The sequence below is a fragment of the Trachinotus anak genome, unplaced genomic scaffold, assembly GCF_046630095.1.
Source record: "Trachinotus anak isolate AG129_WGS33_773 ecotype Australia unplaced genomic scaffold, CSIRO_AGI_Tana_v1 ptg000011l, whole genome shotgun sequence".
NCBI lineage: Eukaryota > Metazoa > Chordata > Actinopteri > Carangiformes > Carangidae > Trachinotus > Trachinotus anak.
Window position 1 is genome coordinate 31,442,657 of NW_027273862.1, and position 21,375 is coordinate 31,464,031.

General features: G+C 46.6%; 1 protein-coding gene across 5 annotated transcripts in view; it reads left to right on the forward strand.

Annotated features, from left to right (window-relative positions):
* The window catches only part of vps13c (vacuolar protein sorting 13 homolog C), a 69,500-nt gene that overhangs the window by 24,453 nt on the left and 23,672 nt on the right, over nucleotides 1–21,375 (forward strand). For all 5 annotated transcript variants that reach the window (XM_071489976.1, XM_071489978.1, XM_071489977.1 and 2 more), the window contains 22 exons: nucleotides 120–424; nucleotides 626–773; nucleotides 1,106–1,247; nucleotides 1,333–1,454; nucleotides 1,604–1,770; nucleotides 1,895–2,142; nucleotides 5,010–5,236; nucleotides 5,534–5,626; nucleotides 5,744–5,977; nucleotides 10,286–10,417; nucleotides 10,716–10,805; nucleotides 11,445–11,600; nucleotides 12,142–12,406; nucleotides 12,499–12,659; nucleotides 12,751–12,872; nucleotides 13,336–13,633; nucleotides 13,846–14,235; nucleotides 14,874–14,978; nucleotides 15,457–15,612; nucleotides 15,867–15,992; nucleotides 16,077–16,210; nucleotides 16,875–17,001. In XM_071489976.1, the coding sequence (XP_071346077.1) occupies nucleotides 120–424; nucleotides 626–773; nucleotides 1,106–1,247; nucleotides 1,333–1,454; nucleotides 1,604–1,770; nucleotides 1,895–2,142; nucleotides 5,010–5,236; nucleotides 5,534–5,626; nucleotides 5,744–5,977; nucleotides 10,286–10,417; nucleotides 10,716–10,805; nucleotides 11,445–11,600; nucleotides 12,142–12,406; nucleotides 12,499–12,659; nucleotides 12,751–12,872; nucleotides 13,336–13,633; nucleotides 13,846–14,235; nucleotides 14,874–14,978; nucleotides 15,457–15,612; nucleotides 15,867–15,992; nucleotides 16,077–16,210; nucleotides 16,875–17,001 (3,948 nt within the window). The remainder of the gene's footprint in view (nucleotides 1–119; nucleotides 425–625; nucleotides 774–1,105; nucleotides 1,248–1,332; nucleotides 1,455–1,603; nucleotides 1,771–1,894; nucleotides 2,143–5,009; nucleotides 5,237–5,533; nucleotides 5,627–5,743; nucleotides 5,978–10,285; nucleotides 10,418–10,715; nucleotides 10,806–11,444; nucleotides 11,601–12,141; nucleotides 12,407–12,498; nucleotides 12,660–12,750; nucleotides 12,873–13,335; nucleotides 13,634–13,845; nucleotides 14,236–14,873; nucleotides 14,979–15,456; nucleotides 15,613–15,866; nucleotides 15,993–16,076; nucleotides 16,211–16,874; nucleotides 17,002–21,375) is intronic.

Here is a 21,375-nt window from a genome sequence, read left to right on the forward strand (position 1 = left end):
ATGATGTTTGTATTTTCAACACATTTTTAATCTTGGTTTAAGGTTTACATGATAAGTTTTAATTGATATTGATTTTTTTTAGGTTTTGTAAATAAGCTTTTTTATCTTTATTTATTCAGAACTTCAGCAGCAACTTCCAGATGGCTAAAGAAGCTCTGAGCGCTGCCACAGCTCAGGCCGCCGAGAAGGCTGTGTCCAGTGTTCGAGATTTTGCCCAGAAGAGTTTCCGTCTGTCCATGGACATCAAGCTGAAGGCTCCGCTCATCATCATCCCCCAGTCCTCCACCTCCCATGATGCTCTGGTGATGGACCTGGGTCTGATCACAGTGAGAAACAGCTTCTCCGTGCTGCATGTGGATGGGTGTCCGTTGCCGGCGGTCATCGATAACATGGACGTCCAGCTGACGCAGCTCAAACTCTCCAGGTGAATCAAACTGAGCCTCAGATCAGAAAAATAAAAATTACTCTGACTGAAGATGTTGATAAGATCACTTCCTCCGTTCCTCCAAAGTGAAACAACCCTGAAACAGAAAACGACTCTGGCTGGGTCATCGTATCAGTAGAACCCAGCTGTCATTAGTTGATAAAGGTTAGATAGAAAAACCTGTTTCCTGTTGTCCACCAGAACCTGTATGGACCTGGTGTCAGACCAACCCAACACTGAGCTGCTGGCACCGGTCAACCTGCACCTGAGCATCAAGAGGAACCTTGCAGCCACCTGGTACAAGAAGATGGCTGCTATGGAGATTGATGGAGACCTGAAGCCCATGAAGGTGGGTGAGGGGAGGGGGGGGTTCAACCCAGTTCTGATTGGGGAATCAGTAATAATGGTGGCTTTAGTTTGGAACGTTTTGGGGGGGGTTCAGACCTCCTCCTCAGATACAGAGACCACCTCAGACAGTAGTCCTCCTTCAGGCTGGCTCTTTAGACCAGTTCAGCTGAACCCTGTGATTCCTGCAGGTCTGTTTCTAACTCTCAGGTTCTTGTCTTTAAACCAGTCCAGTGCTAATCTGGTCTCTGTAGTGGACTTACAGATCAGACTGATAAACTGATCTTGGTCTGACTGACAGAAGGTCACAACTGTCTGTCTGGACTCGTCCTGCAGGTGGAGCTGAGTCAGGACGACCTGAAGGTGCTGCTGCGGATCCTGATGGAGAATCTGGGAGAGGCCGGCAGTCTGGAGCCCACCGCCCAAAGACAGGAGGAGTCAGGTCTGCAGGTCCGAGCGGCTAGAGGCCCCCCAACAGGTCTGACTGGTTTATATTCACATGCATACAACAGACTATGTGTTCTTATCTCCAGCATCTCAGTCATTGGCCTGTGTTTCTTCAGCTGATGTCAGGAAGCCAACTGTGAGCAGTGATGAAGAGGCCAATGAAAGTACGGAGTCCATGAAGTTTAACTTGAACATCGAGTCTCTGGGTCTGGTTCTGTACAGCAGTGACTCAAAACTGGTCAGTCACATGAAGACGTTCTGTGGGGCTGACTAGACTTGAATCAGGATCAGCTGGTTCTGGTTGTCGGGTTCAGCCTGGTGGTGTTTATGTCCAGGATCAGCTCGTTGTTGGATGTGTTGTCTGATTGTTGTTCCTGCTCCCTGCAGCCGGCGGACCTCCAGCACCAGCAGGGCCTCAGACTGGGTGAGTTCACCCTCCATCTGCTCAAAACGTCAGGACGGATCCTGGCCAGTGGCAGCATGGAAGTGAGCACCATCCTGACCGCCTGCACGCTGGATGACTTGAGGAGCGGCATGGAGAGGGTGACGTCACGGTAACAGTCACATGATATCTGGTCTCTGATGAACAGAAGAAGAAGAAGTGTATGAGTGTGACAGTGGCTTCATCCTCAGTGACCTCTGTTCTAATTGTGTTTGTGTCTGTCGCTGTGGCTACAGGATGGTCGGGCGCAGAGACGAGGATAGCTCCGCGTCCATGATTGATGTGACGTATCGACAGCGTGGCAACGAGCGGGAGGTGGTTGCTGTTCTGCAGAAACTCTATCTGTGTGCCAGTGTGGAGTTTCTGATGGCCGTGGCAGAATTCTTCCTACAGGCTCTGAGTTCAGCACAGACCACCACCTTGGCACCAAGCGACAGACTGCCTCTGAGACAGACGACTGAACCCAGAGCCGAGAACAAGACCGGTAAGACCAAGAGATCTAAACACAAACACAAAGGTGGGGGTGCTCTACATAAAAACAAGGCTGGAAACAGCTGAGGTGAGATGCACTCAGAGAGCACTTTATTAGGAATACCACTGTGATACTGGGTAGTTCCTCTTTTGTCTCTGGTCTCCCTGAGTGACTCCAGTTAGTCAATGCTTCACACACTGAGAATGAACAAGAACAACACAATGATGTGTGTGTTGTATTTGGTGGATTAGTCCAGTCCTGGCTCCCTAGTTCATATAGGATTCAATTTAAGATTCTGTTGATTACGTTTAAATCACCACATGGCTCAGCTGCACCTCTGAGAACCCACTGTTCAGCCCCGACACCTCTCAGAACCCAATGTTCTGTCCTTGAACCCACTGATTCAATTCAATTCAATTCAATTTTATTTGTATAGTGCCAAATCATAATATACATTATCTCAAGGCACTTTACAGGGTCAGGTCAAGACCTTACTTTGTTGCAGAGAAAAACCCAACAGTTCCCAAAAAGAGCAAGCGCTTGGTGACAGGGGGGAGGAAAAACTCCCTTTTAACAGGAAGAAACCTCCAACAGAACCGGGCTCAGGGTGGGCGGCCGTCTGCCTCGACCGGTTGGGTTTAGGAGGAGATAAAAAAGGGGGGGTGGGTGGAGGAGAGAGGAGAAAAGAGAGAGAGAAAGACCAGGAACAGCTGTGTAGGTAATGGTGTTATCAATAATGATGACAGATAACAGTGGTTAATAGTAATGATGAGTAGTGGTGGATCTGGATCCTGCTGCTCCAGAGGCAGAGAGACCTGCAGAATGAGGACAGAGAAAGGGAGAGAGAGGAGAAGCACAAACTACAGGAGAGAAAAAAATACAAAGTTAATGGCATAGAGTAATTGAGAGAGAGAGAGAGAGAGAGAGCCCAGTGCATCATGGGAATCCCCCAGCAGTCTAGCTCTATAACAGCATAACTAAGGGATGGGTCAGGACATACCCGAGCCAGCCCTAACTATAAGCTTTATCAAAGAGGACAGTTTTAAGCCTGATCTTAAAGGTGGAGAGGGTGTCTGCCTCCCGAACCCACACTAGGAGCTGGTTCCACAGGAGAAGAGCTTGATAGCTGAAGGCTCTGAATAAACTCTGGGAACCACAAGTAGACCTGCATTTAGAGAGCGAAGTGTCCTATTGGGAAAATAGGGAACTATAAGCTCTCCAAGGTACGATGGTGCCTGACCATTAATGGCTTTGTAGGTGAGGAGGAGGATTTTAAATTCTATCCTGGATTTTACAGGGAGCCACACCTGCCCCCACAGCTCTCAGAACCCACTGTTCTGCCCCAACACCTCTCAGAACCCACAATTCTGCCCCAATGCCTCTGAGAACCCACTGTTCTGCCCCCAAACCCACTGTTCTTCCCCCGCACCTTTCAGAGCCCACTGTTCAGCCCAGACACCTCTGAGAACCCACTGTTCTGCCCCCAAACCCACTGTTCTGCCCCCGCACCTTTCAGAGCACGCTGTTCAGCCCAGACACCTCTCAGAACCCACTGTTCTGCCCCCGAACCCACCGTTCTGCCAGACACCTCTCAGAACCCACTATTCTGTCCTGACACCTCTCAGAACCCACTGTTCTGCCCCCACACCTCTCAGAACCCACTGTTCTGTCCCAACACCTCTCAGAACCCACTGTTCTGCCCCGACACCTCTCAGAACGCACAGTTCTGCCCCAATACCTCTCAGAACCCACTGTTCTGCCCCCGAACCCACCATTCTGCCCCGACACCTCTCAGAACCCACTGTTCTGCCCCGACACCTCTCAGAACGCACTGTTCTGTCCCAACACCTCTGAGAACCCACTGTTCTGCCCCCGAACCCACTGTTCTTCTCCGACACCTCTCACAACCCACTGTTCTGCCCCCGCACCTCTCAGAATGCACACTTCTGCGCCCGACACCTCTCAGAACCCACTGTTCTTCCCTGACAACCCCAATACCTCTCAGAACCCACTGTTCTGCCCCGACACCTCTTGGAACCCACTGTTCTGCGCCCGAACCCACTGTTCTGCCCCTGCACCTTTCAGAGCCAACTGTTCAGCCCAGACACCTCTCAGAACCCACTGTTCTGCCTTGACACCTCTGAGAACCCACTGTTCTGCCCCTGCACCTCTCAGAATGCAAAGTTCTTCCCCAACACCTCTCAGAACCCACTGTTCTTCCCTGACACCCCCAACACCTCTCAGAACCCTCTGTTCTGTCCCAACACCTCTCAGAACCCACTGTTCGGTCCCGACACCTCTCAGAACCCACTGTTCTGCCCCAAAACCTCTCACAACCCACTGTTCTGCCCCCACACCTCTCAGAACAAACAGTTCTGCCCCCGCACCACTCAGAGACTACTGTTCTGCTTCTCAGAACCCACTGATCTGCCCCACACCTCTCACAACCCACTGTACTTCCCTAACACCTTTCTGAACCCACTGTTCTGCCCCGACACCTCTCAGAACCCACTGTTCTTCCCTGACACCCCCAACACCTCTCAGAACCCACTGTTCTGTCCCGACACCTCTCAGAACCCACTGTTCTGCCCCAACACCTCTCACAACCCACTGTTCTGCCCCTGCACCGCTCAGAACCCACTCTTCTGTCCCGACACCTCTCAGTTCAGAGGGTTAACAACTCTCCTGACCATTAGAGCAGCTGAGTCAGCGCTTCAGTATAAAACCCTTAAAAACCACCTGTACAGATCAGTGTCATGTGATATTGTGTCATTTAAATGTTTTAATGTACAGATCAAAGTCACAAAGTAAAAACAGAAATCACATCTTTGCTACCACAACAAAACCCTGAGACCTTCACTGCTGTCTCCTCTCTGCAGCATCACGTTTCAGGACTCGTCTGCGGGCGGTGGTGGTTGACCCAGAGGTGGTGTTTGTTGCTAGCTTGATGAAGGCTGACGCCCCAGCCCTGGTGGCCTCGTTTCAGTGTGACTTCAACCTCCAGGCTGAGGATGATGGGACCCAGGACATGAGAGCCATCCTGAGGGAGCTGAAAGTCCTCGCCGGCCCCTTCATCCGAAACAAGGGGGACAAGGCCGTCACCACAGTAAGATCACATGACCATGTGGGGGCACGTGTGTGTTCTCAGGTTGTTCTTTGTCCTGCAGGTGAACATCTGATTGAACTGAGACCTGACTCATGTTGTTAAGATCTTCCAGCAGGTGGAGCTGATGTTACCCATGCTTCATTATGTTGGTAAACTCTCAGTTTGTGTCGCAGTGTGTGGACTCAGCTGAGAACACTGTGTCTACAACCACTGTTAATCTGCTGTTTAAATACTGAGATAAAACAAAAACCAATTAACTAAACTGCTCTGACTCATCAGTCTGACTCTGTCTAATAGGTGCTGAGACCCTGTTCCGTTGCCTTGGAAACCAGAACACACCCCAACCAGCCACTGAGTGGTTCTGTTACAGTGGAAGAAGTCATTGTCAAGGTACAGTCATCGATGGAAGACCAGAATCCAATAGATAAAAAATAACAAAAAATTAACTTTTACAACAGACTAAAACAAACGGTCAATGAAGTCGTCACCACCATTTCTGTCCTGCAGATCTCTCCCTTCATCCTCAACACAGTGATAACGATAACATCCGCCATGACAGTGAAGCAGCATGACGAGCAGAGGCAGGACTTGAAGCCTGGAGTCAGCGAGCTGTGGTCGGTCATGAACATCTACAACTGTAACTACTGGTTCCTGGGGGTTGACCCAGCCACTGAGGTCACCGAGAGCTTCAGAGAGCAGGATGGACGCAATGAGGGCGAGAGCTTCGCTGCTGAGATCAAGGTACGTGGACATCTGCTGTGTCCAAACATTTTTATTCAAGGACTTAAGTCAGAGCTGTTTCCTGCTTATTCAATTCAATTCAAATCAAATCAATTTTATTTGTATAGCGCCAAATCATAATATACATTATCTCAAGGCTCTTTACAGGGCAAGGTCAAGACCTTACTTTGTTACAGAGAAAAACCCAACAGTTCCCACAAAGAGCAAATGCTTGGTGACAGGGGGGAGGAAAAACTCCCTTTTAACAGGAAGAAACCTCCAACAGAACCGGGCTCAGGGTGGGTGGCCGTCTGCCTCGAGCGGTTGGGTTTAGGAGGAGATAAAAAAGGGGGGTGGGGGGAGGAGAGAGGAGAAAAGAGAGAGAGAGAGAGAGAGACCAGGAACAACTGTGTAGGTAATGGTGTTATCAATAATGATGACAGATAACAGTGGTTAATAGTAATGATGAGTAGTGGTGGTTCTGGATCCTGCTGCTCCAGAGGCAGAGATACCTGCAGAATGAGGACAGAGAGAGGGAGAGAGAGAAGCACAAACTACAGGAGAGAAAAAATACAAAGTTAATGGCATAAAGTAATTGAGAGAGAGAGAGAGAGAGAGAGAGAGAGAGAGAGCCCAGTGCATCATGGGAATCCCCCAGCAGTCTAGCTCTATAACAGCATAACTAAGGGATGGGTCAGGACATACCTGAGCCAGCCCTAACTATAAGCTTGATCAAAGACAGTTTGAAGCCTGATCTTAAAGGTAGAGAGGGGGTCTGCCTCCCGAACCCACACTGAGAGCTGGTTCCACAGGAGAGGAGCCTGATAGCTGAAGGCTCTGCCCCCCATTCTACTCTTACAAACTCTGGGAACCACAAGTTGACCTGCATTTAGAGAGTGAAGTGTCCTATTAGGAAAATAGGGAACTATAAGCTCTCCAAGGTACGATGGTGCCTGACCATTAATGGCTTTGTAGGTGAGGAGGAGGATTTTAAATTCTGTCCTGGATTTTACAGGGAGCCAATGCAGAGAAGCTAACACAGGAGAGATGTGATCTCGTTTCCTAGTTCCTGTCAGTACTCGTGCTGCAGCATTTTGGATCAATTGGAGGCTTTTTACTGAATTTTTGGGACATCCTGATAATAAAGAATTACAGAAGTCCGGTCTTGAGGTAACAAATGCATGAACTAGCTTTTCAGCATCCTTTAGACACAGAATGGGTCTGATTTTAGCAATATTGCGCAGGTGGAAGAAGGCTGTCCTAGAGACTTGCTTTATATGTGAAGTAAAGGACAAGTCCTGGTCACCAAGGTTTCTGACTGTAGCACTGGAGGCCAAGGTAATGTCATCCAGAGTCAGTATATTATCACATAGTGTATTTCTGAGGTGTTTTGGGCCAATTACAATAACTTCAGTTTTGTCTGAGTTTAACAGTAAGAAATTACTGGTCATCCAGGTTTTTATGTCCTTAAGACACACCTGAAGCTTGGCTATCTGGTTAGTCTCACCTGGCTTCATGGATAAGTACAGCTGGGTGTCATCTGCGTAACAATGGAAATTTATCTGATGCCTCCTAATAATGTTTCCTAGAGGAAGCATATATAGAGTGAAAAGTACCGCAGGCTTTTAAAGTTGCAGTAATTAAACCTCTACTTAAAAAGCCTACTCTTGATCCAGATGTTTTAGCCAATTATAGACCTATATCCAACCTCCCCTTTATTTCCAAAATCCTTGAGAAGGTTTTTGCAAACCAGTTATGTGATTATCTGCACAGAAATTGTTTGTTTGAAGATTTCCAGTCAGGTTTTAGAGTCCATCACAGCACAGAAACAGCTCTGGTTAAGGTTACCAATGATCTCCTCATAGCCTCAGACAATGGACTTGTCTCTATACTTGTCCTGCTAGATCTTAGTGCTGCATTTGACACCATCGATCATAAGAATCTATTACAGAGACGAGAGCATATGGTCGGCATTAAAGGAACCGCACTAAGCTGGTTTAAGTCATATCTGTCAGATAGACTCCAGTTTGTTCATGTTAATAATGACTCCTCTATCATCACTACAGTCAGTCATGGAGTTCCACAAGGTTCTGTGCTAGGACCAACACTTTTCACTCTATATATGCTTCCTCTAGGAAACATTATTAGGAGATGACACCCAGCTGTACTTATCCATGAAGCCAGGTGAGACTAACCAGGTAGCCAAGCTTCAGGTGTGTCTTAAGGACATAAAAACCCGGATGACCAGTAATCTCTTACTCTTAAACTCAGACAAAACTGAAGTTATTGTAATTGGCCCAAAACACCTCAGAGATACACTATATGATAATATACTGACTCTGGATGACATTACCTTGGCCTCCAGTGCTACAGTCAGAAACCTTGGTGTCATTTTTGACCAGGACTTGTCCTTTACTTCACATATAAAGCAAGTCTCTAGGACAGCCTTCTTCCACCTGCGCAATATTGCTAAAATCAGACCCATTCTGTGTCTAAAGGATGCTGAAAAGCTAGTTCATGCATTTGTTACCTCAAGACTGGACTACTGTAACTCTTTATTGTCAGGATGTCCCAAAAATTCAGTAAAAAGCCTCCAATTGATCCCAAATGCTGCAGCATGAGTACTGACAGGAACTAGGAAACGGGATCACATCTCTCCTGTGTTAGCTTCTCTGCATTGGCTCCCTGTAAAATCCAGGACAGAATTTAAAATCCTCCTCCTCACCTACAAAGCCATTAATGGTGAGGCACCATCGTACCTTGGAGAGCTTATAGTTCCCTATTTTCCCAATAGGACACTTCGCTCTCTAAATGCAGGTCAACTTGTGGTTCCCAGAGTTTGTCAGAGTAGAATGGGGGGCAGAGCCTTCAGCTATCAGGCTCCTCTCTTGTGGAACCAGCTCCCAGTGTGGGTTCGGGAGGCAGACACCCTCTCCACCTTCAAGATCAGGCTTCAAACTGTCCTGTTTAGTAAAGCTGATAGTTAGGGCTGGCTTGGGTATGTCCTGACCCATCCCTTAGTTATGCTGCTATAGAGCTAGACCGCTGGGGGATTCCAATGATTCACTGGGCTCTCTCTCTCTCTCTCTCTCTCTCTCTCTCTCTCTCTCTCTCTCTCTCTCTCTCTCTCTCTCTCTCTCTCTCTCTCTCTCTCTCTCTCTCTCTCTCTCTCTCTCTCTCTCTCTCTCGATTACTTTATGCCATTAACTTTGTATTTTTTTCTCTCCCGTAGTTTGTGCTTCTCCTCTCTCTCTCCCTCTCTCTCTTTCTCTGTCCTCATTCTGCAGGTCTCTCTGCCTCTGGAGCAGCAGGATCCAGATCCACCACTACTCATCATTACTATTAACCACTGTTATCTGTCATCGTTATTGATAACACCATTACCTACACAGCTGTTCCTGGTCTTTCTCTCTCTCTTTTCTCCTCTCTCCTCCCACCCACCCCCCTTATTTTTATCTCCTCCTAAACCCAACCGGTCGAGGCAGACGGCCACCCACCCTGAGCCCGGTTCTGTTGGAGGTTTCTTCCTGTTAAAAGGGAGTTTTTCCTCCCCCCTGTCGCCAAGCGCTTGCTCTTTGTGGGAACTGTTGGGTTTTTCTCTGTAACAAAGTAAGGTCTTGACCTTACCCTGTAAAGTGCCTTGAGATAATGTATATTATGATTTGGAGCTATACAAATAAAATTGAATTGAATTGAAATTGAAAAGTATTGGTCCTAGCACAGAACCTTGTGGAACTCCATGGCTGACTTTAGTGTTGATAGAAGAGTCATTATTAACATGAACAGACTGGAGTCTATCTGACAGATATGACTTAAACCAGCTTAGTGTGGTTCCTTTGATGCTGACCATATGCTCTTGTCTCTGTAATAGAATCTTATGATCGATGGTGTCAAATGCAGCACTAAGATCTAGCAAGACAAGTATAGAGACAAGTCCATTGTCTGAGGCTATGAGGAGATCATTGGTAACCTTAACCAGAGCTGTTTCTGTGCTGTGATGGACTCTAAAACCTGACTGGAAATCTTCAAACAAACCATTTCTGTGCAGATAATCACATAACTGGTTTGCAACAACCTTCTCAAGGATTTTGAAAATAAAGGGGAGGTTGGATATAGGTCTATAATTGGCTAAAACTTCTGGATCAAGAGTAGGCTTTTTAAGTAGAGGTTTAATTACTGCAACTTTAAAAGCCTGCGGTACATAACCAGTTGATAAAGATAAGTTAATCATTATCAAAGTCAAAGTCAGCTTTATTGTCAATTATGCTACACATACAGGACATACAGCACAATTGAAATTTCAGATGAGATGTTGTTGGTGGCTCCCAGGTGGTCCAGGTGACTCTGGAGTCTGGTTTGGGTCATCGGACCGTCCCTCTGCTGCTGGCTGAGTCGTCTTTCATTGGATCGGCCAAGAACTGGTCATCTCTGCTGCAGCTAAGAGCCAACATGACACTGGAGGTGAGAGCCAGTCCCTTAGACCTGAACCTTTCACACCTGAACCTGTCCCTGTCTTTCACACCTGAACCTGGACACACGCTGAAACACAGGACTTTACCTCTGAACAGTAGAACACCAAACACTTACTCAATATTTTCTCTTTGGAAACGTAGACTTTTCAGAAAAGGTGAAACTGTTGAGCAGGAACATCTGAAACTCACCTTCACCAACACAATTTTAACTTCACTGCAGCTGCAGTGGTGCCAGACTATGTTTTATAATCTATGTTGTGGAATGTTGACACCTGCTGTGTCTGCAGGTGAACTACTTCAATGAGATTCATGCAGTATGGGAACCTCTGATTGAACGAGTTGACAGCGGCAGACGCAGATGGAACCTGGAGCTCAAGGTAAAAGTGTTGTGTTGATGCATTGTGTCTGGTGTGTTAAACTGTCAAACTGCTGTCTTTGTTGGTTTGTAATGAAGAGTCAGCCCTCCACTGAAACTGCTCCTGAATGCAGTTTCACTCAGAATCACATCTGACAAATAAATTGACTACAGTCAATCTCATGCACAGGACACATGAACTCAAAATCCTAGTTCCTGCACCATCAGCAGACAGAGTGAAATAGATCATGTATCCCCTCTAAGACTCAACATACATAGATTTCAGAGTATCTGCCACAGCAAAACAATTCATTAATTAGTCAATGCTTTACTAAAGTTCTCACAAATAATCAGGGTATTTACAGTTAATTCACCTCAGTCTCAAGAATAATACAGAGTGTGAGCCCTCACTCAAAACAGTCATCCTCTGGGGTCAGATCTAGTATAGTATTAGACAGATTTGGTCTGGTTTTGTCACATGTTTATCATCCTGCTGTCAGCCAGGGAACAGCCAATCAGATTTCAAGAGGCACAGAGTATCCTTGCCTCCCGTGCCATACTGGTATGGAGTATAGTGGAAGGAGTAAACATTGCCAGCAATGCCATGCCATCCGTCCAATGAACTCTGATAAATTGATTGTTATTGTCTTTGTCCCTGCAGATGAAGAAAAACCCTGTCCAGGACAAGAGTCCTGTTCATGGAGATGACTTCATAATTCTTCCTGAGCCACGCACAGCCATCAGCATCTGCTCCAAAGACACCATGAATATCACCATCTCCCAGTGCAGCCTCAACGTCCTCTACAACCTCACCAAGGTACATAACATCTGTAACATCATAACAAAACATCTGTAACCTCACAACAAAACATCTGTAATCTCACAACAGAACATCTGTAACCTCACATCAAAACATCTGTAACCTCACATCAAAACATCCGTGACCTCAAATCAAAACATGTGTAACCTCACAACAGAACATCTGTAACCTCACATCATAACATATGGTCTTCTAAAATGAGTCTTACCCAGAAATGTATTCATGCATCACTGATGAACAATAATCAATGACCTGTTGTTGGGGTTTTACAAGATTGGTAAATATGACCACCTCCAAAAGACAGAGGGCGCTCTGTCTGACCTACAAATATTTCCAACACTAACTGACTGGTTTTGTGACTAGTGTTAATCTAGGTTTCTGATTAAGTACTAATGAGAAACCAGAAACATAAGTTCTAGCAGACAGACTCTGTGGTTTGAATCATTGCTACTTTTATTCATTCAGTGACTAAATGGTATCTGAACATCATATTACAGATTTATATAGATTAACATTGTCATTGCTGTGTTTTGATCAGGCATTCTCAGAGGGCACAGCCTGCACCTTCGACTCCTCTCTGAAGGAGAAGGCTCCCTTCACCATCAGAAACTCTCTGGGGATCCCCCTCATCCTGCAGCACAGTGCCAACCTGAGGCCGGTGGGATCACCGGTGCAGGGTAAACTACACGAGCTGTCAGTGGATCAGAGCATGGACCTGGACCTCTCCGTGTTTGAACCGTCATCACGAGGCAAACTATCAGCTCTACAGCGGCAAGAGAGCTGCCTGTTCAACCTCAGTGTCGGTAAGAACTCTAGATTTCCTGCATTCTCACAGTTTCTGTCTGTCTGATGTGTGAGACGCAGACTGTGAATAAAGATGTCTCTGAACCTGCAGTGCCCTCTGGGTATAGCGAGATCTCCAACATTGCTGTGGACAAACCAGGTCGCTGTCTCTACAACATCCGTGGTCCAATGCTGCAGGAAGCTGTTTCTGTGCTGCTGCAGATTGACGCCACAGAGGGCAACAAGGTCATCACCATCCGTTCTCCACTGCAGGTCTGAATTACAAAGATTGAACAGTCACACCACACAGTCCTGTGACAGTCTGAGCAGCAGCACACCTTTATTTTTAACTTTGTATTTTCAGATCAAGAATCACTTCTCAGTTCCATTCACCATCCTGAAGTACTGTCCAACATCCAGGAGTCTGCAGAGCGTTGGACAGGCAGAGCCTGAGACAGAGTTCCATGTTGCCTTAGAAACGTATAGGTAACATTACACTGCCTTGCTTAGGGGTACAAAAGGGGGAGTTTGTTAGTTCCATCTATATTACTTTAAATTGGTTCTTCATTTTGTTTTTCATCCTGCAGGTAATGAGCTCAGCATCAAGTCTGTTTACTTTGTTTATACACAAGAGAATAAAAGAAAACCACAGGACATGAAACTGAAATATTTCCCACTTGAGCGCCCTGGTAGCTGAACGGTTACATTGCACTCCACATGACCGCGGCATCCACTGCTCGCTTTCCTGTATTTGCCGTCTGCTATCAACCATCAAATAGAGGCTAAATTAATACCCAATTAATTAAAGACATTTCAGCAGACAGAAGAGTTTCAGCAGTGCAGTCGTGTAGGTCTCTGTAGTTTCTATGGCAACAGGTGAGCAGGTCCGGGTGCTACCACAGGTGTTCAGGAGATATTGACTGTATTTTAATCTCCCGCTGTCCTTCAGATGTCAGCTGTTTGTCCGTCCAGCAGGCCATCTGGACGGTCAGTATGGTCCGTCCTCCACCTGCGTGGCCTGGAAGGAGCAGGTGCACCACAGCTCAGAGGTGCGTTCAGTGCTGCAGTGTCCTGCAACTGAGTGCAGCCTGCTGCCGCTGATGGTCAGCACGCTGGCTGTCCCGGATGACCTGCGACACATCACCAGCCACGGAGAGGAGGACTGGGACCCCGCTTACGTTATTCACCTCTACCCTGTAGCCACGTTACGCAACCTGCTGCCCTACACCATTCGCTACATGATGGAGGTACAACAGCTTCCTCAGAATGAAGAAAAATAGAGTCAAGAATAAATAATAAAAGGTCTTTACATAGAACAAACAAGCTGAAGTCAGAAATAAGTCATAGAGGTGCACTGATCAATCAGCAGGTGATCAGTAAAGACCAGGTTTCAAAATGATTGGCTGTGATCAGTGATCTAATTAATCTGGTTTGATCTAATCTGGTCTTTCTTCCTCAGAGCTCAGCAGACACTCATGAGCTTCCAGAAGGCAGCGTCTCAGACCTCCTGAACGCTCGCGTCTCAGGTGAGATTGTGTCGTTAGTGCTGATAAGGTATCAGGGTCGCGACTGGCACGGACACATTCGCATCACTCACGAAATGCCAGAGTTCTTTGCCACATGTGTCACCTGCGACTCGGACACCAACATGACGGTGGACGTGAGTGTTCATGTGACGAGGGCGCCAAGCCGCCTGCTGCTGTCACTCTTCAGCCCGTACTGGATCATCAACAAGACGTCTCGAGTCCTGCAGTACAGAGCGGAGGACATCAGCGTCAAACACCCAGCAGACTACCGAGACATCATCCTGTTTTCCTTCAGAAAGAAAACCCTGTTCAGCAAGAGCAAGGTGAGACACGAGACCAGTTCAGAGTCCCACTGTCGAGTCGTTGTGATGACGACATCTTCAAAACGCCACTTATTACTCTGACGTCAGACGATTCCATAATGTAGGCAGGTACATACAACAGGTGAAGACCTGGTCAGGTGGTCAAGCTGCAGTGACATGTCTGAGGGTGTGAAGGCTGAAATCAAGGAGTGAAACATTGATCACCTCTGTCAATAAATTTTTACTGTCTTAGGTTGCTGCCTAAAATATTTTAACCCTGTTTTTGAATTTGAGTATTTTTCCTTGAGGATGAAGAAGAACCTTCCTCTCAGACATATTCAGTCGTTTTTGTCCGGAATTTCTGGGTCAGGTCTTCACCAAACTTCTGTGTTTTTGTGTTTCACCTGAATATTTTGTTCAAGTCATTATGTCTGTACCTGAAGTCGTACCAGTATTTTCAGTTTTTTCCTTCTGCCTGAACTGAACAGACACTTTGAGACAAAGTTTAATATTTTAGTCACAAATATATTAAAACGGTAGTTAGGCTAAAAACACACAGAGGGCATCGTCAGGATTGTGTTTCCTGTAGTGTTGTCAGCAGCAGCAGCTCAGTGTGTTGTGTTGTGTTGTTCTGACGGGTGTGTTGGTGTTTGTTGCAGCTCCAGCTGTGCGTCTCCACCAGCTCCTGGTCTGATGGTTTCTCTCTGGACACCATTGGAAGTTACGGCTGCGTTCGCTGTCCCTCTAACAACATGGACTTTCTGGTGACTGAAAACCTCAGTGTGATAAACCTGTTTAAACCGGTGTAAAGCTCTGAACTGTCTCAGATGGAGACAGTCAGACTCTTGATCCAGAGCTTTTGACTGTATCACACAGTCTTCATCTGCAGAGTGTTGGTGGTGCTTAGAACCAGGGAAGGTTTGACATTTCCAACATCTAAATCATTTGATGATGAAGACAATATGATAAAGTCAAAAGCTCCACAACAAGCAGTGGATTAGAGCAGATAAAATCAGATCAGACAATAAGAGGTTGAAACCATCAGTTACTTGATTGACAGAAAAATAATTAGAATGAATATTTTGTCTTTCAGATTTAAAATGTAAATATTTGTTTAGTTTGCTGTGTGTCAGGCACAGTTTTTTAACAAGTTGTTGATTCATCTAGAAAATAATTTGTGCACTAATTAACAAGAACAATGAACTGCAGCCTTGGTGTTTGACTCTGTGTGTGTCTGTCCAGGTGGGCGTTAGTATCCAGATGAGCAGCTTTAACCTGACAAGGATCGTCACCATGAGTCCCTTCCACACACTGGTTAACAAGTCGTCTTATGAGCTGGAGGTGGGAGAGGTCACCGGCCAGACCTCCACCAGGTGGCACTACATCTCCTCCACCGAGGTGAACAGACTCGTGTTTGTCAGTGTCTCCCATGGTGCACTGCTGTGACAACCATTCAGTCTGACGGTGGGGTTAACTCAGTCTGGTTCAGTGGTCAGGAGACGTTGTGGGTCTGAGTTCAGATGAAGATCTGTTTGTGTTGTCACACCTGACCTGGGTTCAGTGTTCTGGTTCAGACCACAGCCCAGTTTTTGTTCATTTGATGTTCAACAGAAACAAATTGAAGAACTGTTAATGTTGTTGTTGTGTTATAGTGCCTCCCTCTGTGGCCGGAGAACAGCTCAGGGAAGTTGTGTGTCCGTGTGGTCGGATCTGAATCCACCTCCAAGTTCTTCTTCTTCAACCAGCAGGACAACGGCACCCTGCTGAGCCTGGACGTGGTAAGTGTCTCTGCTCGACCAATCACAGGCTGATTTAGAGTGTGTCAGGACTCTTAGTGTGTGTTTGTGTGTGTGTGTTTTCAGTGTGGTGGGATCATTGTGGACGTTAACATCTCTGATCACTCCACCGTGATCAGCTTCAGTGATTATTACGAAGGAGCAGCTCCCGCCCTCCTGCTCAACCACACACCCTGGGTCACCATCAGCTACAGACAGAGGTCAGAGGTCTCTCTCTCTCTCACACACACACACACACACACACACACACACACACACACACACACACACACATATACATTTCTGTAAACCTGGGGAGAAGCTGAAAAGATTTGACCCTGGTTGATGTTTGAGTATTTGAGGACGTCAGGTCCTGGACCCACCTTCCAGGTCCTGGACTCGCCCTCCAGGTCCTTGATTCACACCTAAACTACCGGACACATGATGGTGAAAGTGAATCACTGTACGACAGGTGTAAAATGAGAGCAGGTGAAATTCAACCTGACCATCCTGCTCCACCTCTTTATGAACCAGCTCCTCTCTGCTCCACCTGGAACATTATGATTTATTGTGTGATGTTTTGTGTTCCTCTTGTTTGCTGCTGTTTTTAAAGTAAGTTTCCATCCACCTGTTTTATGGGTTAATTAAAATCCATAACAAATTAATTTATTGAAAACACAGAAAGTATCTAAGGTGAAAGCAGGGAAAGTACTGGTCCTAGTAGTCCTCTGTTAGAGTCTCTGCTGATGTCATTAATGATATCATCACATCATGCACTCTATGAGAAGAAAAAGAGCTGGGTCACGTTTTATTCTGCAGAGACTCAGGGGTTTGTTTGAAACGTTTCTGTTAACTGGAGGTCTAACTCCCACTCGTCTCCCCCAGTGGCTCGCCGGTGGTTCATGAGCTCAAACCTGGCCAGGCTCGGCGGTTTGCGTGGAACGACCCTGCAGGCGTCCGAACGCTCAGCTGGAGCTGCATGGAGCATTCAGGAGAGCTGGACCTGCTGAAGGTCTGACTCACACAAAGAGACACTCATCAGTACTTGTATTTTTACAAGGGACTGTCTGTACTGGTGACGTGCTTTTCAGCCTCTTTTAGCTCTTTGTTTTGGTTTTACACACATTTACTGTCTGTTTCAGTCTCAGCTGTTTTCAGGACCAGATGAGGAAGTAAAACTCCTGTATGCTCATGATGTCAGATGCTGCTTGAAATGTATACACTTTAGACACACTGCCACACCAGTGAAACACACACACTTCAACTGACCACAGTGAGTCACACTTCAACTGACCGCAGTGAGTCACACACACTTCAGCTGACCGCAGTGAGTCTCACACACACTTCAGCTGACTGCAGTGAGTCACTCTTCAACTGACTACAGTGAGTCACACACACTTCAGCCGACTACAGTGAGTCACACTTCAGCTGACTGCAGTGAGTCACACACTTCAGCTGACTATAGTGAGTCACACACACTTCAACTGACTGCAGTGAGTCACTCTTCAACTGACTACAGTGAGTCACACACACTTCAGCCGACTACAGTGAGTCACACTTCAGCTGACTGCAGTGAGTCACACACTTCAGCTGACTATAGTGAGTCACACACACTTCAACTGACTACAGTGAGTCACTCTTCAGCTGACTACAGTGAGTCACACACACTTCAGCTGACTACAGTGAGTCCCACTTCTGCTGACTGCAGTGAATCACACACACTTTAACTGTCTACAGTGAGTCACACACACTTCAGCTGACCACAGTGAGTCACACTTCAATTGACTGCAGTGATTCACACACACTTCAACTGACCACAGTGAGTCACACTTCAACTGACTGCAGTCACACACACTTCAGCTGACTGCAGTGAGTCACTCTTCAACGGACTACAGTGAGTCACACACACTTTAACTGTCTACAGTGAGTCACACACACTTTAACTGACTACAGTGAGTCACACTTCAACAGTCTACAGTGAGTCACACACACTTCAACTGATGGCAGTGAGTCACTCTTCAGCTGACTATAGTGAGTCACACACACTTCAACTGACAACAGTGAGTCACTCTTCAGCTGACAATAGTGAGTCACACACACTTCAACTGACTACAGTGAGTCACTCTTCAGCTGACTACAGTGTGTCACACACACTTCAGCTGACTACAGTGAGTCACTCTTCAGCTGACTATAGTGAGTCACACACACTTCAACTGACAACAGTGAGTCACTCTTCAGCTGACAATAGTGAGTCACACACACTTCAACTGACTACAGTGAGTCACTCTTCAGCTGACTACAGTGTGTCACACACACTTCAGCTGACTACAGTGAGTCACACTTCTGCTGACCACAGTGAGTCACACACAGTTTAACTGTCTACAGTGAGTCACACACACTTCAACTGACTGCAGTGAGTCACTCTTCAGCTGACTATAGTGAGTCACACACACTTCAACTGACAACAGTGAGTCACTCTTCAGCTGACAATAGTGAGTCACACACACTTCAACTGACTACAGTGAGTCACTCTTCAGCTGACTACAGTGTGTCACACACACTTCAGCTGACTACAGTGAGTCACTCTTCAGCTGACTATAGTGAGTCACACACACTTCAACTGACAACAGTGAGTCACTCTTCAGCTGACAATAGTGAGTCACACACACTTCAACTGACTACAGTGAGTCACTCTTCAGCTGACTACAGTGTGTCACACACACTTCAGCTGACTACAGTGAGTCACACTTCTGCTGACCACAGTGAGTCACACACAGTTTAACTGTCTACAGTGAGTCACACACACTTCAGCTGACTGCAGTGAGTCACTCTTCAACTGACTACAGTGAGTCACACACACTTCAGCCGACTACAGTGAGTCACACTTCAGCTGACTGCAGTGAGTCACACACTTCAGCTGACTATAGTGAGTCACACACACTTCAACTGACTGCAGTGAGTCACTCTTCAACTGACTACAGTGAGTCACACACACTTCAGCCGACTACAGTGAGTCACACTTCAGCTGACTGCAGTGAGTCACACACTTCAGCTGACTATAGTGAGTCACACACACTTCAACTGACTACAGTGAGTCACTCTTCAGCTGACTACAGTGAGTCACACACACTTCAGCTGACTACAGTGAGTCCCACTTCTGCTGACTGCAGTGAATCACACACACTTTAACTGTCTACAGTGAGTCACACACACTTCAGCTGACCACAGTGAGTCACACTTCAATTGACTGCAGTGATTCACACACACTTCAACTGACCACAGTGAGTCACACTTCAACTGACTGCAGTCACACACACTTCAGCTGACTGCAGTGAGTCACTCTTCAACGGACTACAGTGAGTCACACACACTTTAACTGTCTACAGTGAGTCACACACACTTTAACTGACTACAGTGAGTCACACTTCAACAGTCTACAGTGAGTCACACACACTTCAACTGATGGCAGTGAGTCACTCTTCAGCTGACTATAGTGAGTCACACACACTTCAACTGACAACAGTGAGTCACTCTTCAGCTGACAATAGTGAGTCACACACACTTCAACTGACTACAGTGAGTCACTCTTCAGCTGACTACAGTGTGTCACACACACTTCAGCTGACTACAGTGAGTCACTCTTCAGCTGACTATAGTGAGTCACACACACTTCAACTGACAACAGTGAGTCACTCTTCAGCTGACAATAGTGAGTCACACACACTTCAACTGACTACAGTGAGTCACTCTTCAGCTGACTACAGTGTGTCACACACACTTCAGCTGACTACAGTGAGTCACACTTCTGCTGACCACAGTGAGTCACACACAGTTTAACTGTCTACAGTGAGTCACACACACTTCAACTGACCACAGTGAGTCACACTTCAACAGTCTACAGTGAGTCACACACACTTCAGCTGACTACAGTGAGTCACTCTTCAGCTGACAATAGTGAGTCACACACACTTCAACTGACTACAGTGAGTCACTCTTCAGCTGACTACAGTGTGTCACACACACTTCAGCTGACTACAGTGAGTCACTCTTCAGCTGACTATAGTGAGTCACACACACTTCAGCTGACTACAGTGAGTCACTCTTCAGCTGACTACAGTGTGTCACACACACTTCAGCTGACTACAGTGAGTCACACTTCTGCTGACCACAGTGAGTCACACACAGTTTAACTGTCTACAGTGAGTCACACACACTTCAACTGACCACAGTGAGTCACACTTCAACAGTCTACAGTGAGTCACACACACTTCAGCTGACTACAGTGAGTCACTCTTCAGCTGACAATTGTGAGTCACACACACTTCAACTGACTACAGTGAGTCACTCTTCAGCTGACTACAGTGTGTCACACACACTTCAGCTGACTACAGTGAGTCACTCTTCAGCTGACTATAGTGAGTCACACACACTTCAACTGACTACAGTGAGTCACTCTTCAGCTGACTACAGTGTGTCACACACACTTCAGCTGACTACAGTGAGTCACACTTCTGCTGACCACAGTGAGTCACACACAGTTTAACTGTCTACAGTGAGTCACACACACTTCAACTGACCACAGTGAGTCACACTTCAACAGTCTACAGTGAGTCACACACACTTCAACTGATGGCAGTGAGTCACTCTTCAGCTGACTATAGTGAGTTACACACACTTCAACTGACAACAGTGAGTCACTCTTCAGCTGACAATAGTGAGTCACACACACTTCAACTGACTACAGTGAGTCACTCTTCAGCTGACTACAGTGTGTCACACACACTTCAACTGACTACAGTGAGTCACTCTTCAGCTGACTATAGTGAGTCACACACACTTCAACTGACAACAGTGAGTCACTCTTCAGCTGACAATAGTGAGTCACACACACTTCAACTGACTACAGTGAGTCACTCTTCAGCTGACTACAGTGTGTCACACACACTTCAGCTGACTACAGTGAGTCACACTTCTGCTGACCACAGTGAGTCACACACAGTTTAACTGTCTACAGTGAGTCACACACACTTCAACTGACCACAGTGAGTCACACTTCAACAGTCTACAGTGAGTCACACACACTTCAGCTGACTACAGTGAGTCACTCTTCAGCTGACAATAGTGAGTCACACACACTTCAACTGACTACAGTGAGTCACTCTTCAGCTGACTACAGTGTGTCACACACACTTCAGCTGACTACAGTGAGTCACTCTTCAGCTGACTACAGTGTGTCACACACACTTCAGCTGACTACAGTGAGTCACACTTCTGCTGACCACAGTGAGTCACACACAGTTTAACTGTCTACAGTGAGTCACACACACTTCAACTGACCACAGTGAGTCACACTTCAACAGTCTACAGTGAGTCACACACACTTCAG